We start from the raw sequence: 16270 nt of genomic DNA, 5'->3' as shown, positions 1-16270 counted from the left end.
AATCAGTCCTCCAACGCAACTCCCTATCCCTAAAAATTTTAGGGGAGAAAAAACTCATCCCCTTATTTAAGAGAGCAAAAAACCCAACCCCTATAATGCCACATCATCAATATTACCTATAATATAACATATATTTACTCCAACTCTACCTCTTCTCGCATATATTACCTTAAATATTGAATAAATATTAATTTTTAAATTATAGGTAACATGTATAAGTAATACCACCGGAGTAAAACAATTTTTTGCTTACTTATATTTTAAGTAACCATTATTTTATTATATTTTAGATAGCCAATATAGGGATTACCCTTGGAGATGCTCTAAGCAATTTATTTTTAGTCTCGGCTTTGCTGCCCTTAAAATTGTTTTTTAGATAATCTCTATAAATGCCATCTAGACGCCACCTAAATGCCACATAAGAAATTTTAGATAAGAGTTTTTGGGGTTGAAGATGCTCTAAAGATGTTTTTATTAGTGCAAGACTTGTAATAATACAGATCAGTATGCATCTGAATGTATGATGTCCCATTATCAAATGAATTGGCAGCAATACAAAATATAAGAACACACCTCATAACAACAAATTGGACACTGGCATAGTAAAATTCAGCTCTTATATCTCATAATTAGATTATGATATTCGTACAAAAAAATAACAAAAACACGGTCCAGGCATTGAACAGTGACAGTTAGTCCAATAGATTACACAACCAGGGTAAATGGTTCATAACCGTTCCGAGATTGAAATACTGGACTGCCAGCTAGATTATTTCTTAAAATTTCTGCTGCTAATACATCCATCATCTAGCTAATATGTTGCCTATTGCACAACATGGCAGCAGAATCAGACAATATAATTGTTAACCATATTAGATCAAGTTATGCTAATATTACATGTACTGTATATCCTAATAAAGTCTATTTAACCAACTTACTCTTATTTGTGGGAGAGACAACTCCGCCTGTCTATCGCAAAGAGCTGGAGAAAAGCACCCTTGAGAACTTTCAATCAATTTAACCCTTGACTTATTCTGAAATGAATAAAAACTCATCAATTTCTGTCATAACATTTCTAAGAGGAATCTTCAGAACCTTCTTCGAAAACCTTGAGCATATAACCCTTCTTAGAAATCCTTCAAATCCTTCTGGAAGAGTATGTAATCTCACTTTGGGGCTAGCTTGATTGGACAAACTGAAAATGCAACACATCGAGCTGCTTTTGCCAGCATAAAGCGCTCGTTCTCCGTCAGCGTCCTTTCAATCACTTTCACAACATTTGCATCCTTACATATGAAACCAATAAACAAATCATTCGACTGATTGGATACCAAAAAATAATAATAATAATAATGAGATCCAAACTCATTTTGAACGAACCCATCAAGCAGTTTGACACTTCAGCTAGCAGCAAATCACATTCACCTCAGACTACTAATGATTGAAAGTTTTAGGTTCTTCATTTATCTATTAGTTCCTCCAAACGCAACTGTCATAGAGATGACGGACCCGTTTTGCTATACAAATAACTGACAATGTCTAACATTTAAGTTATGAAGAATTGTCAAAACATAAGAACACGTGTAAACATTATTCTTTGTCAAGTCAGATTACAAATTTAATTTACGACACCATAATACATACCCTCTTTCCTAATTTCGCAACTTGAACTTATAAGTTAGTTACGAATCCAGTTAAACTTTAAAAATAGGGCAAAAATAATTGTTAACTTATTTTGAGCCACTTGTTATTTTTAAGGCATAACAAATATGCCCTTAAGGTCGTTTAGTGCTATCAGATAAAACTTACTAATAGCAAAGAGCAACATAAGCATGAATCAACGAAATAATTAATGGCTTAGATACAAAACCATTACTCGTCCAAACAATTTTATTACTATTTTTTAAATCGGTGTATGACAAATTTACCTTCTTTTCCTGTCGAGAAGTTGGTCTTACACTGGCAATATCACCAACTACTATTATATTGTTCAGATTTCCTCGCTCATCTCTTTCAGTAGGTGAGGCTGTGGAATGTCTCCACTGCCCACCAATTATGAACTTATAGTAGTACCTAAGATGATACGAAAACAACATAAATCATTCCTTAATTTAAAAAAAAAAGAAAAAAAAAAGTACTACCATCTAGCAGAATAAAACAAAGTAATGAGGCATAAAAGTTGAATAATCGAATCTTACATCCCCTGTGAAAGTCTGACTTCAGCTTCAAATCTTGGGCCACCTTTGTGTATTGCTTTGATTGGCTCCTTCCAATTTCCAGTAAAATCACCAACCAAGGATACATCTTCCCCCTGTATATAGATACTGTGAGATCATAGCCTTGTCAATCTGGAAACACAAGTCATCATGATCACCTAAGAAAACATTTGAAGATTCTGGTTCACAGAATTGTACGCTTTTATAAACTTATCTCAAGCAATAACAACTGTTGTTAAGGTAGAAGATAAAGAAAGAAAAGAAGCTGTTACCTCGTGTCCAATCCACACAAAGGTTACAGCATGGGTTGGAGGTCCATCATGTTTCCCGTCTTCCACCATTGCAATAAGATCCCAAGTTGCCCAGGCAATCGCTGGTCTGAAATGGTAAATGGTATAATAAAGTTCAGAGTAAATATTTAAGATACTGATCTCTACTACAACATAGATTGAAAAATAAATTGTGGTTCCTCTTACTATACGATGACAATTCTCCAATATTGCTTGTTAAAATCTAATGAAAAAATATAGATAAAAATATTAAACACTACAATTACACGGATAAAAGTTGAAGGTTTCACAGCAAACTAAGTGTGACCACAGATACTATTAGGATGCCCATGTCCATGTTATCCGCAAAACAAGAGATTCCTAATCTGTTTCAGGTTGTAAATATTCAAATATTATAAATTGACGTCATCCTACTAATGCTCACTCACAAATAACCCGCAAGTTGAAGCTAGAATTTTAAACATTCAAGAACACAAGTAATTCAAATTTTCATTTCCACGTATCTTCTTGACTTCAATTTGTCCTTCCATATCAAAAACAAAAAAGGTGCAAACATTTATTAACACACCTGGTATGGGATACTTATACGAAGATAGCTGAAGACTGAAGAAGATCGAGTAATACCTATCAGGTCTGCATGTATGTAACCCAGTAACAAAACTATATGCTGCATGAAGAGAGGTATCCGTCATCCAGTGAAGGTACGCGATTACGCAGGCTGGAGAGCGATCAAAACCAGTAGTGCAAGTCACATACACACGATGATTCTTCTTCAGTAAACGTAAAAGAAGACCCACACAAAATGGCAGCTTCTTTCTCATGTCAAATGAATTTACCTCCCTGTAAAACAATCATATGAAAGGGCGATGTACAAGTATAACTATAAACAAAATATGAAAATTGCAGATTGAATCGCTAAATGCCATAAATACAGTGTGAAATAAAAGGTACATATTCTATTATAACTAGGTACTGTCTATAAGCAGCGACAGCTTTAGGTTTTCAAATATTTAGTCTACAAGTTCTCAGTAATTACAAATTTAAAATCTCCATACCTTATCGGATAGTTGATCATAAGTATATTAGACTGTTGACATGATTCATTGATCAATTTTGAATTAATTCCCCAATTCTGTGCTTCAGTGACACTCTGGAAATTTAGCACAGCTGTAACTCCCTGTTTGAAGATATATATGTATACACGTTAAGATCTGAAGAGAATGTACTGACAAATGTTTTAATCTTCAATAGGAATGATAATTACATTATGAGGACATAATAAGTAATTTTAGAGAGAAGGCGTAATATAGTGCTATATATCTATGATAATTGAAACAACAACATTTTATTGTTTCCTGAATTACAGCCATTTTACTGAAAGGACGAGTTCATTTTTGTCCAGGGACCAGAATTTACAGAAATATAAATCCCCTATCATCATTTTTTAGGCCTACGGTTTATCCTATCATAATGCAAAGCTTCTCAAGCAAAACTTACATTCTATTTTCCAACGCATACACATTTTAAATGACCAGGAAATCTGTGAAAGTAAAAGAGGTAAAGACACTCACCACAACTCCTGACAAAGTTTCAACATCATTCTCATTTTGTATGCATGACCCAACATATATCTGCTCTGTGATCTGACAAAGAAAACCCAGGAGAACATAACATGTGCACAAAGCGCTTGCTATTGTATAAAGAACTCCAAGAAGAATTGATGGAAACAATCAATATATTTTAAGATTGTCTAATATAATTACTAAGATTACAGGATATCTGAAATGATATTAGATTCTAAAAGCAACAAAGATATCTGTACACAGTAAAGATCATTTGCATAATACTACCTCTGTTGATGACCACACAGATTATTGTAGTTCCATAATCAAGAAGACCCATATATACAATGTGAAGTTCAAACATTTGATCACATGTCCATTATAGTACTAAATTTTTCCGAAAGATAACATTTAGGAACTATAATGTTAACCTTAGCAATGTAAGAAAAGCTGAACTTCACACCTTACTATAGCGCATACCAAGAGAATGATTGTAATATAGGTCTCCCTTCGAACGATCCAATGCCTCAATGTATTCTTCCAATGGGAAGTTCCCATGTGCCCACTCAATGTCTCCAGATTCCTCATCAGAGAACATAGTTACAAGTTGACTTATTGGTTCAACATGGGTGCTATTCTGTAATTTTGACTGAGCCTGTCCAGTTTCAGCATTCAAACAATTCCATCCTTTGGAATTCAAGAACTTTGAGTTGAAAACGACAAACCCAGAATTTCCAGAAGTGTCTGCAGATGCTCTCAAGTTTGATGCCATTATTTTTTTGTTCCAAGTTGTAACTGGAACATGGCCTTTATTGAATAATAGATCAAGATCATTCAGTGGATGCAAGTGGTGGATCGGAAAAGGGGAAAAGGGTCTCTCGAGGACAAGACTACAAGATCCAGATTTCTCTTTTGTTAGATTCCTGTAAACAACAAAAGATACATTAATAAAAAGATGTAATTTGATTCATGGACTAGAGCACGGAATAGGGCTTAAACGATTAACATTTCAGATGACGAACACAACCCACTTAATCTTTTCTTTCTACAAAAAAAGAACGCACAAACACAATACATGGGAATATGAACAAAAACCATTGGAGAGACCAAAAAATGAAATTTCATTTACGATTCCCTTAGTTAAAGCTAATTACAAGAGTTTGAAAAGATTATTTACACCCAGACAAAGCTAAAGAGCTGGATCTTGTTTTGAAAAAAGGGAATATTTCCCATGAGAAAGGATAATAAGCATATGTTGCAGCTTCTCATTGTAATATTAGGATTGTATGGTCATTTTCATGTTTTTACTAAGTCCTGCAAATACATAAAGATTGCAGCAAGTCTTCAAAGCATATATGGGCTTTTAGCGGAATGGGATGGAAGAACAAGGAGCAAGTTGCATCTTTAATATGTTGTAATGCACATTCTTTCATAAGTAAAATTGTATGCCCTTTTCTTATAAACAAACTGATGGAACAGCAAGGGCATATAAGCACTATCGGAGAATTGCAGATGCCTCATAGCTAAACAGGGAAATCTAGCATGAGATTCTCAAAAGATATAAGTTGAAAATAATCAAATGCGATGTAACATTACACTATACCAAGATGATTCAAATATTAACATAATACCCTGCATCACCGAAGTCTTTAATCTCAATCAATTTTCCACCACTTGATTCGCTTGCTTTCTTCACAGTATCACCTACCATAATTATTCTCGACTTCTCTGCATTACCCTACATATTAAGCCTACCAGTCAACATACAAATTGCAAAATATTACCACGGTCTGGATCAAGCAAAAACCTAGCAAAAAACGACAGTTGAGAACAGACCTAGAAAAAAATTATTCATTACAAATGAAGTTCCCTGCATCACTTATATAGTTCCCAAACTAGAGTACTACGTTTTATTGTTTGTAAACAATTCACAAATCCCAGGTGTAAAGCCTGAAAATGTTTCTTAAATGTCATAATTCTGCTTATACATATCACATATTATATGTTGGATCTTACTAAATGATGATAGCTTTTATCATAAATTTATAATGGCTCAATGAGAAGACATTTTGTTCTATGTTGCTAAGGCTCCACATTTTTCCGTTTCTCATTCGACCCTAACCTGGATACAGTTTATGATCCGATTAAGCCCTCCTCCTGATACCTCACGGTTTTAAAAATGTTGGTCACTCTGAACATAGTACAGAATTGTTGAATATAATACTTAACATCGTTGCTTTTAGAAACAGAATTGCAGCAAAGTAATACTATAGAATTAAAAGAGAAGGTATAAAAAATCTGACCCCCTTTTTAAGAGAATGAACAAAAACACTGCCATCAACAGAAAGAGCAAACCTAATACCAAGCGGCTTCTCAAGCGTCACCATATACTCATTCAAATTCATCTTCAACGCTGAAGAAGAAGACGAAGAGGTGCTCATGGCATGAACCCTAAAGTAACCCTTGTTTCTCACACACCCAGGTGAAACTGAACCTCCATTTCTCAAACACAAATCCCTTCCCCATATTGCACAATCATACACTGTCTTTTTTGATAAATGTTGTGGTGATTGTTGGAAAGTTGTGTAGGAATTGGGGAGTGTAAGAGAAGACATATTGTAACGTGGGTATTGAAGCTAATTCAAGTACATCAATTGTGTGTTAGAGTTGAGAGTTACATAGAAATGTTTGTGTGTGTGTAATAATAGTAAGCACAAGAGTGTTGTGTGTGTGAAGATAATTGAAGAGGGAGGGAGAGAGAGAGAGAGAAACCACATAGTCACGGTAAGAGCAGGATATTGTGGCGATCTGGACACAAGTGGGAGCCACTTGCTCGTCCTTCAATATACGCCGAGTCGCTTACTTCCATGCACGTGCGTTTCATCCTTTCCTAAGCAAAACATTTAAGAGGCCCCGGAGGGCCGGACCTCCACCCTCCTCGTTTAGCTACAATATTCATTACTCCTCCGTCTCAATTTATATGTCCATTTTGGAATAAACACGCATATTAAGAAAAAAGTTGGTTAGATAGAATCTTATCTCATGTATCATTAATTAGTGCACTGGTAAGTGAGAATATAGTTGAGTTTCAAAAAAAATAACAATAAATATAGAGATTTAGTGCATTGAGAAATGAAAATGATGTTGAGTTTCAAAAAAGTCACAATTAATATATAGATAAATTTGAATTGAAAGAAGAGAGGGACAAGTGTTTTGGGACAAATTTTCTTTCCAAAATGGACCTATAAATTGAGACGGAGGGAGTATTTTAAAATGAAAAAAATAAATTGATAGCTTGAGTAATTAATTGATGATGAAATCAGAATGTTTTCGATAAATTGATAAATATTATATTTATAAACTATTAAAGTATCGAGAAATTATGAATGGTACTCCCTCCTACGGGTGTAAACAAACCAAATTATTCGTGAGCTACTCGAGTTCAGCCCGGAAAATATTCGAATTTGATTCGGTAATAATCGAGCCGAGCTCGAGCTCGAGCTATTCGAATGTTTTACCGAGCCGAGCTCGAGCTTCAAATTACTCGGCTCGTAAGGTTCGCGAGCCTTATCGAGCCTCTGTTATTTTTTAATTTTTTTATTATAAATATATTTTTACAAATATATTCAATATTTTATTTAATATATATATATATATATATATATATATATATATATATATATATATATATATGTTTAATCGAATCGAACTCTAGTCGAACCGATCATATTTCGAATTTTTGTCAATATTTGGTAACTCGATTCGAGCTTTCGAGCCGAACTTGAGCTTATCGAACTATTTACGAGCCGAGTTTTGAACTTGAAATTAAAGGTTCGGTCGAACTCGAACTCGAGCTCGAGCCCCGAACTTTTCAGTCGAGCTCGAGCCGAGCCTGGCAGTGTTCGACTCGGCTCGGCTCATTTACACCCCTGTCCCTCCATCCCAAATTAGATGAGTTAGTTGATTTTGGGCACGTAATTTAAGGTGCATTGACCATATAGTTTTGAAATTTATTTTTTTAAATTTTCTTTTGCGAATGAAAATTTCATATTTAAATTTTTTATTTGCAAAAATAAAATTTCAAAAATAAGTAATATAGCTATGCAGTCAATAGATTTTAAAGTGCGTGCCCGAAGTCAACGAGCTCATCTAATTTGGGATGGAGGTAGTACCATTGTGTAATTGACTTTTCTAAATGGTACCATTTCGTATTTTTGATTTACAAGTGGTACCACTCAGCTTATGATCCGTTAACGATACTAACATCCCGTCCATTAAAATGTTAATAACGTTAGTTGGTCGTATTTATTTCATATTTTTCCTTTAAAAAACACATAAAATACAACTGATATCTGTATTTTTTCTTTATGTTCTTCAGTTCTTGAAGGTTAAACAACTTTTTGATCATGTTGCCGGTATCCGTTTTAAAAGTATGAGTAACCAAATCGAATCTTGAGACGAGCTCTCTATTTTGATCATCAATTTCACGATTTGGTACCTGAGAGAAGCATTGAAGAGCCTGAATAAAGTCACCCTAAGCCTCAAGTCCCTGCCTTTCTCAAGCAAACTCACAGCTTCAGAAACTCTACGAGAAAGACTCAAACTTGCGTCTCTCTCAGCTGGGCTAACTGGGTCATAGCCAGGAGTTGCAGAGCTCTCGGAATTGTACTAGAAAATACTCGCTAAAGAGATATAACAGGGACTGTCGAGAGCAGCAATTGTCTTCTTTGTATATTAAAAGAAGATGATGATGATTGTATTCTAGGGGTTGTTTGGCAAAACTTTTTGGATAAAATAATAACTTGGGTTTTGGGGTTTAAGGCGGAGGGAAGAGGATGAGAAATGGGTGCTGCGGAGGCACCCATTTTCTTGATTTGGCGACCATGCCGGGAGTGGACTGCCCCCTTTTAAGTGCTCGAGTGTGTGTGGGTGAGTTTGCTGCCCTTCTCCACCTCTACCTTAAAGCCCACAAAAGAAATGGTAAGGCTTCTTTATCTAACTTAAAACGACTTCTTGTCCATATAAACTGGAAGCACCGTTTAGTTTTCCCAAACACTCACACTTGTAAAGTCTAAACCGTTATCTCTGTAATAATATTTTGACAAACATATAAATAATTATTAAGAATATATTTTAAAGAGTAAAAAAAAATGAATCAACTAGATTTATAAAAAATTTACACGTATTCAGGGAGTGATATAATAGAATTATATGATCGTCTACCAAAAGTAATTAAAAGTATATATAATATATGATCACTAGAAATATTATATTAGCACAGGGAATATATTGATCATATGATCATATGAAGAAGGAACAATTTAGATTAAGCATGAAATCTATTATATATCTTATACTGCAACAAGGGGGTTTGAGGAGCCAATTAAATCGTGTCTAATTACTTATATGCCCATGGAAAACCCATTAAACCTTGTCCGACTGCTTATGCCTGTTCACTTGCCGTTGCATGTTCGTTACCCCTGGTCCCTGGTTTGAGCTTTTTTATGCAACACTGCCACGCTCGTTTCTCTGCAATTACAGCCTAGATCAAAACCTCATACAATTATACACACACACACACACACCCTTCTCAGCTCTCAGCTCTTAGCATCGCTTCAGGTACGTCTATGATTTTAGGGTTCTTATTTTACACAAATATATTGATTCGTTATAATAATCTGAAATTGTAACTTGAGATGATTGTGGCGGTTCTGCATGAGTTGATTTATCTATGTGAGTCGAAGAAGACAGATAAATAATGTATGTTGTTTGGGGGATTATTTGGGATTTGGGAATAGATTTAAGAAGGCTTTGATGCATCGTCTTGGGATTTTTTACATGTCCAATAAGATTTACACACAGACTGTTGGTTTTGAGGGAGGCTAATCGAAAAACTGCTTTGATTGATGTGCATCCGCTGATAGAAATGAGGTTCCGTTATATTGATCTCATGAATAAAAGACAGAATAGAAACCCATTTCAAGTCAGACCTGACGTGCGGAAGAACTCATCTGTTTTTTCTGCTAAGGAGATGAAATGGATAGTATATCCGGGAACAAGACATAGAGTCAGAATTGGATTGCTTCCGTATCGAAGGTTCAAAGTAGTGATAATAAAGTAGATATGATGAGTCAAAGAAAGGCCATGTCATTGATTAATAAGAAACGCCATATTATTTATTATTATGATCTTCTGCAAGCCATGAGGTCATTTTATTTAGTCTTTTGATTTATCAACCACTTACTGTTGTGCTGCCTCCACGGTGCTGGCTATAATTGAACTTTTTGTACTCTTTAAATTACTTCAAAATTTACATAGCTCGGCTTTGTTTTCGATATTGGTTTGTTATTAATGCGATTGGTTGTGGATGTTAATGCTCCAGAGTTTGAAGCTATGCCTCTTGTGAAATGTAATAGAATGTGTATTATGATCGTTTCTGCTTGTTTTGCTGTTTAGCATACATTCCAGTACTATGTCATATTCTCATTCTTGTATATCACTCTGACATCTTAACCTATGCTCTTAGGCGGTTAGGCCGAATGTCATAGAGCTGAAACTGGAGAGGAGAGGCAACTGAGGCAACTAGAGAATTTTACAAGCGGATCTTTCTCCGCTTAGGTACATCCTTCGTCCTTTTTTTTGCAAGATTATTTTTTTTGGCTTTTCAAGTTAACATTTATTATTAATAATGATATAAGGTAAATTATCATTTTCATTTGAAGACAGAGCAGTCTTACCTATATAATAAGATATAAAAAAATTGATCTGAAGAAATCTTTGTTGTTCAAGAGGAAAAATGCATGAATATGCCTGTGATAACATCTTCTGAATGTTGTTATAATAAATTATTAATGTAATAGTACTGGTATTACATGTATTGATTCACACAGACCATTTGGTTTTTATTTTCTCTTTCTTTCTCTGCCAGAGACAATAGAGCTTCTTTTTTTGTCCAGAAAACACAGATTTCCCCTTTGCTTCTATGTGCTTCTGCTTTATGTAGATGTCTGAGTTTCAATTCATTCTCATTCGGTCTGTTCCTTCCGAAAACAACTAATGATCTATTTAAAAAAGAGCAAGACATTTGCACCTAGAATCTGATTAATCGGCCAGAACATTACCTTGATACATGAGTTTAGATTTAATGCTAAAAGATGCAATCATTGTCAGACATTAGTGCACATCATATAATATAGTCCTTAGCATGTGCCCATGGGCACACCAGGAAAAACGTTAAAATTTTATCAACGCAATTGGAACAGACTCTATGAGACTATAAATTCCAGGAAGAAGTCTGAGGAGAAGGTGTCTGTAGGACTGTAGCGGTAGATCTGGATCAGATGAAGACTAAAAGAGAGAGGAGTTTGAGTGAGTTGACGCCAGAAAATAAATGCGAGGGTAAGAACTCTGGTTGTGGGAAAAAGCAAGCTTATGATGGTCGTGTATTCAGAGCTCTTTTTAAGAGACAATCAAGCATTAAAGCTGCTGCAGGTAGTTTAGTTTCTCTATGCCCTCTTCCCATATAAATCTGTCACTTTCTGATGTTGGGCTTGAAGAGCCTTCAGCAATTGCAGAAAAATTGGTTGTTGACTTATTCCAAGGGAGTTTGCTGAGCCATTTTATTTTATGTGGCAGCCACGTCAGACTACACTTGAGATCCACCTAAGCTAGGTTACTTTTCAAAATATTAATATTTTTGTTTAAATTTAACACTGACATTACTTAACATATTATAGTTTTTTTATAAGAATATTGGAATTTTCTGCAGAAGCACTTACCTTAGTCACTCATCAGTCATCTGAGCAGGTAAATCATTGATTTTGTCTTTTTCCCACCATTGTCGAGGATACCTTGATAAAAATTAATGAGACATGCAGAAGACAGTGTCATGTAAATATGTGATCTATTATAGAATGTTCAGTCACAACATCTTGTTTTGAAATTCCGAACATTCTTGTCGCTTCTTACTACAACTTAATAAAAAAGGCCAAGTTCGTGCACTTTTATACTCTAGCACCTTTTACAGGTGAGTAGGAAAGATATGCACTAGAAACAGGCTCATTTATCTAACCATGGAGTATGAGAGAATTCAGAACTTCAGGTACACTCCCTTCGCTTAACAATAATACTGTATATATTTTATTATCTGTGTGCTCTTTTGAAATGGAGTTGTGACCACATTATTATCACTCTGTCTGTATGAAAAACATGGTCTGACTGCAATGGTTTATTCAAATTTTTGTAAATTTTGGTGGGAATTTAAGTGTGTCTATTTGGTATTTGATCGAATGGTTTGCTGGGTCGTTATAAAGTGGTACTCATGGGTGAAATTTTAGTATTTTCTAATTTGAGTAATATGTTTCACTTCCCATCATTAGTTTTACGCAGACTAGCCTTATTTCTCCAACTAAATTGAGGATGAAGCCTATGGGTCACCAGAGGAAAATAGATGATTCTGATATTAAATCAGCTCGTACACATCCTCAGCTTCAGGATATCGAGTTCGTTGAGAACAGCTTATTAGCTTCTAATGTTGATTATGATGAGCAAGGTCAGTGGTTGATTCACCGTGCTCTTGCACCTAAATACATTTTCAAAAGCAGTCTTATACATATTATTGGCATCTAAATTATTAGGTTGTATTTGAACAAAGGCCTATATGTATGCGACGTTCTAAGTCTATTCTTCAATTGCAGTGTGTAATACAGGGAATGCATCACTGCATTCCAGCTTGAGCGGCATTGTATCAAATGGTACTCAAGGGGATCAGAGTTCTTTTTGGTTAAAGGAATTTACGTCAGGAACTCCATATCGTTGATTAAGCCTAAGCCTAATCAACAGTCGAAGTACTGAAATCTACATCAAGTAACCTTCTATATTCTCACTTCTGGCCTCATAGCAATTTCTTTCCTGCAAACCAGGGATTTTGTCATAGGCCCCTTTTTGTCTCCCCCACAAGCAGAATTTATTTTTACACGGGAATGTGATGAATCATTATGTATGCTCACTGTGGCGCTGTTTGATTTAACTGTTTGGATTTTGATTAATTTATAAGAAATGAACCGTGATTAATTTATTTCGCTCTGATAAGCAAGGTCAGTAGTGACAGCATGAAATAGTAACTCTTAAACATACTTATAATTCTTTTTTCCATCTAAACTGGATTAGCATGAACTCTCCAACACTTTATGGTAATCCTATACTTTTACTGACTTCGTGTTAAATTAATCTATTGTTTGATGCTTAAAATGATTTATTGACTCTGATGTGTTTTGTTTGCATTTGACAAAGCAAGGGCAGTTTAAACATCAAGATTGAGTCCGACTGAGAGTACTGGTTCTTGTACAGTCCTTGATTAACATGCTCTGTGCTAATTCTCGTATTCTTTTTTGTTAAGGTAATAATACAATATGCAGTGGAGTTGCATATTGCAAGATCTCAATGGCTTACATGTTCTCTTTATGGCTGCTATGGGAATACTTTTGAAAACATTATAGTTACTCGATTTTATAGTACGGGGGTTCCATGATATAGTTACTCGATCTTATGTGTTATATTATTTAGGGTTTATAGAATTTGTGATATTGGCATAATTACATAAGTTATTGTATATGTTTGTGTAATTACAGGTTTCTGTTTTGCAGAAAGTGTGTATCGAGGTTCGGGTGATTTCAAGAGGAAGAGAATACTTCTAAAATATTCAATATCAACAAGCTCGATGAAACAGAGTTGATGTAAAAAGGTACTGGATTTAAGCTCAAACATTCTATTTTTATAGCAATAGATAGGACTATGGATATATTCAGTTTATCTTGACTAGGTGTAGATCGGAGGATTGCTTGTGTAATACTTATATTCTGCTAGCGTAGCTAGATTTTATTAGGAGCTTATGTTAATGCAAAAAAATGTTGCTATTGATTTGCTGCACGACTTGTGAAAAATTGCTGCTTTTTGAAAATCAATTGTGTGGTATTATGTATTGGCGAACTGATGTTGTATGCTAGATTAGTTAAATAAAATGACTTCGGTTTATTTACTACCTGGTACAAGGAGATCGTTGAATGAAGGATGATACATGCTTAAATATAGGAACACTTGTCTATTAATAATGGTAGTATCTTTTCCTCGGAAATTTGAGGCTTAATGATCTATTCTTTCATATGTATATGATTCTGCAACCAGTTTGCGATTGTTTGTGTCAGTTAAGCTACCGCTACCTCTTGCTAATTCTGCGACTAATGGGTGGTGGTTTACATTATAAAATTTCTGGTCAGCCTGCATTGCCGGTAGTGAGGAGACTGTAACTCATCCAATAAATGCCAATCCACTAACTGAAAACTGATCGATCAAAATTTAGAGTGTTTAAAATAACTCAGATATGTTTATTTTTTGCCTAATCATCTTGGTCATCGTACTTAAATAAGACTAATATTATAATTACTCAACTTTGTTTAGAGCTTTCAAAAATTTCTTGTAGTTTTTATATTCTGTCTTTGACTGGTTAAGGTTAGCTTATAGGCCTTATACATTTGCTTAGATTTACAATACTTTCTCGAAACCAAACCACCTGAAAACAATTACCAGAAAGTGCTGTCTTTAATGATAGCAATCTAAATTATGTTGAAGGAATATACATATACAAAAACGATTTTTGGAGGCAGGATGCTTAATGCTTGCACAACTTTTATTCAGAACTTTGTCAATGCTTTTTTGGGTATGTAGACTTAAGTTGAATGCCAATAAACGTGCAAAAAACTTCAGCTGAAATGATACAGGAACACTGGATGCCACCAAAGGAAGATGCATTACTATTCAAACAACCCAGTAGTTAAATACATCAACAAATTCAACCAGCAATGAAGCCTCTGCAAACAGTATACAATCGGAGAGGTTGGTACTCTCCAATTTTACTGCTATATTAAAAGTTTGTCTATTTTACTGGTCTTTTTTGCTACATGTACATAAGTGCAAGTATATAACCAATAATAGCAACATCGAGAGAATGAAGAAGCTAAATTGAGGCCTTAGAAGACATAATCGACTAAAGATTGAGGTGATGCAGTTTAGAGAAGGTAGTGACTTGATTGGCCTATTATTGGAATTGTCTTGGTAGCAACTTGAAATCAAGAAATGTTGCGAGTTTGGAAGATGTGATTCGGCGAGTTCAACCTTTTCTACTTTGTTGGACACGACACCACCTCATATAGTCATATGTCCTTGCTGTCCTTGCTTGGGCATTGCTTTTAGTTGATGATCATCCCAACTAGAGAGTTTTGGAAGAAGAGAGTATACGTGAGTGTTATGGAGTCATGGAACACATGATTCTAATAATCTTCCCATATTCAAAGTCATAGATAGAAAATCTACTATTTATTTGTCAAATACACGGAATAATGTTACGATCAAATCTGTATTACGCTATTATTGTGTAGGAGATTATAATTTTACATGAGAATTATATTCACGGGGAGATGTATTTATCTAAATGGTACTACATCGGAAGGAACCTCTTAGAACAGAAATATCTCTTGAAAAATCTGTGAGAGGAGTGTGCAATGCAATGGATAAAACTTTGCAATGTAGAAAGATAAACTACCTCTTTCTACCATTTTACAACATTTAACACTTATTTTGAGCAAGTCTTCTCGTTATCATAACAAGTTCACAGTTAAAACACCATAAACAGTGCATTTCTTATCTAATTCAGCAATATTTTCTATCCAATTTTATAACAAAAACTTGTATATAGAGCATGCCCGTGCCTCGCACGGGCTATAAAGCTAGTTACCACTTAACTAGGTAAAAATTAGTTTAAAGTATCTATTTACGAAATCATACATCAATGTATGCATGTTGAAGAATTTACATACCTACAAACATAATAACCAATTAAAGTTGTAAGAATATGAAAGAACTCTTTCGAAATACCTGAATTCTCCTCTTCTTCTTTTTTTGATTCTGATGAAAAACAAAATGAGCAATGCAAAACAGCGCAACTCAAACATACACATTTGGAATAATATAATAGAAATTGAAGAAATGGTGAAGGGAAGAGTGCCTTAAAGTTTTATAAAATTTGACAATCAATTCTATTAAATTCAATATTTCTTATTTCAAAAAAAATCTAAGAAATAGTATTGATAAGAATCTCTAGTATTAAAATAAATCATCATCAATTAACCCGTTAAAATTTTCAAACCAT

The 16270-nt window shown here is 34.6% G+C and overlaps 2 protein-coding genes across 42 annotated transcripts; one reads left to right on the top strand and one right to left on the bottom strand.

The window, feature by feature from the left end:
• Positions 1 to 600: 600 nt before the first annotated feature.
• On the bottom strand, positions 601 to 7053 carry LOC108218518 (phosphoglucan phosphatase LSF1, chloroplastic). Of its 5 annotated transcripts, XR_001806430.2 has the most exons (11): positions 6372 to 7041; positions 5700 to 5806; positions 4532 to 4991; positions 4078 to 4149; positions 3562 to 3683; positions 3131 to 3346; positions 2489 to 2594; positions 2199 to 2311; positions 1929 to 2073; positions 939 to 1286; positions 601 to 823 (listed from the first exon to the last, which is right to left on the bottom strand). XR_001806430.2 is itself a non-coding variant. In XM_017391493.2 (10 exons), exons 1-10 carry the CDS (start codon positions 6681 to 6683, stop codon positions 1167 to 1169), a joined length of 1773 nt encoding a protein of 590 aa, XP_017246982.1. In that variant the 5' UTR covers positions 6684 to 7041; the 3' UTR covers positions 601 to 1166. The 5 variants fall into 5 exon arrangements, 3 of the variants coding, with proteins under 3 accessions (XP_017246982.1, XP_063947270.1, XP_017246985.1); XM_017391493.2 differs by having other exon boundaries at positions 601 to 1286; XM_064091200.1 differs by having other exon boundaries at positions 601 to 1286; positions 5672 to 5806; positions 6372 to 6414.
• A 1848-nt stretch (positions 7054 to 8901) lies between these two features.
• Positions 8902 to 15660, top strand: LOC108218519 (uncharacterized). 37 transcript variants are annotated; one of them, XM_064091223.1, is made up of 10 exons: positions 9165 to 9687; positions 10595 to 10686; positions 11331 to 11559; positions 11704 to 11739; positions 11837 to 11874; positions 12095 to 12169; positions 12447 to 12619; positions 12765 to 13465; positions 13713 to 13810; positions 14830 to 15660. In XM_064091223.1, exons 6-8 carry the CDS (start codon positions 12141 to 12143, stop codon positions 12884 to 12886), a joined length of 324 nt encoding a protein of 107 aa, XP_063947293.1. In that variant the 5' UTR covers positions 9165 to 9687; positions 10595 to 10686; positions 11331 to 11559; positions 11704 to 11739; positions 11837 to 11874; positions 12095 to 12140; the 3' UTR covers positions 12887 to 13465; positions 13713 to 13810; positions 14830 to 15660. The 37 variants fall into 37 exon arrangements, 33 of the variants coding, with proteins under 33 accessions (XP_063947296.1, XP_063947291.1, XP_063947281.1 ...); XM_064091219.1 differs by having other exon boundaries at positions 11643 to 11739; XM_064091215.1 differs by having other exon boundaries at positions 11634 to 11739.
• Positions 15661 to 16270: the final 610 nt, after the last annotated feature.

This window comes from Daucus carota, chromosome 4 (genome assembly GCF_001625215.2).
Source record: "Daucus carota subsp. sativus chromosome 4, DH1 v3.0, whole genome shotgun sequence".
In the NCBI taxonomy this organism is placed as follows: Eukaryota; Viridiplantae; Streptophyta; class Magnoliopsida; order Apiales; family Apiaceae; genus Daucus; species Daucus carota.
Note: the sequence above shows the minus strand (reverse complement) of the source record. Positions and strands in the feature narration are given on the sequence as shown.

Excerpts from the sequence above, each read along its gene's own strand:
- LOC108218518 (XM_017391493.2), bottom strand. The coding sequence starts at position 6,683 with ATGTCTTCTCTTACACTCCCCAATTCCTACACAACTTTCCAACAATCA. Across the intron at positions 5,807-6,371 it reads TTCATTCTCTTAAAAAGGGG|GGTAATGCAGAGAAGTCGAG; the intron begins GTCAGATTTTTT and ends CTTAATATGTAG. Across the intron at positions 2,074-2,198 it reads GTCAGACTTTCACAGGGGAT|GTACTACTATAAGTTCATAA; the intron begins GTAAGATTCGAT and ends GTATCATCTTAG.
- LOC108218519 (XM_064091226.1), top strand. The coding sequence starts at position 12,141 with ATGGAGTATGAGAGAATTCAGAACTTCAG. Across the intron at positions 12,170-12,446 it reads GAGAGAATTCAGAACTTCAG|TTTTACGCAGACTAGCCTTA; the intron begins GTACACTCCCTT and ends TCCCATCATTAG. Across the intron at positions 12,620-12,764 it reads TGTTGATTATGATGAGCAAG|TGTGTAATACAGGGAATGCA; the intron begins GTCAGTGGTTGA and ends CTTCAATTGCAG.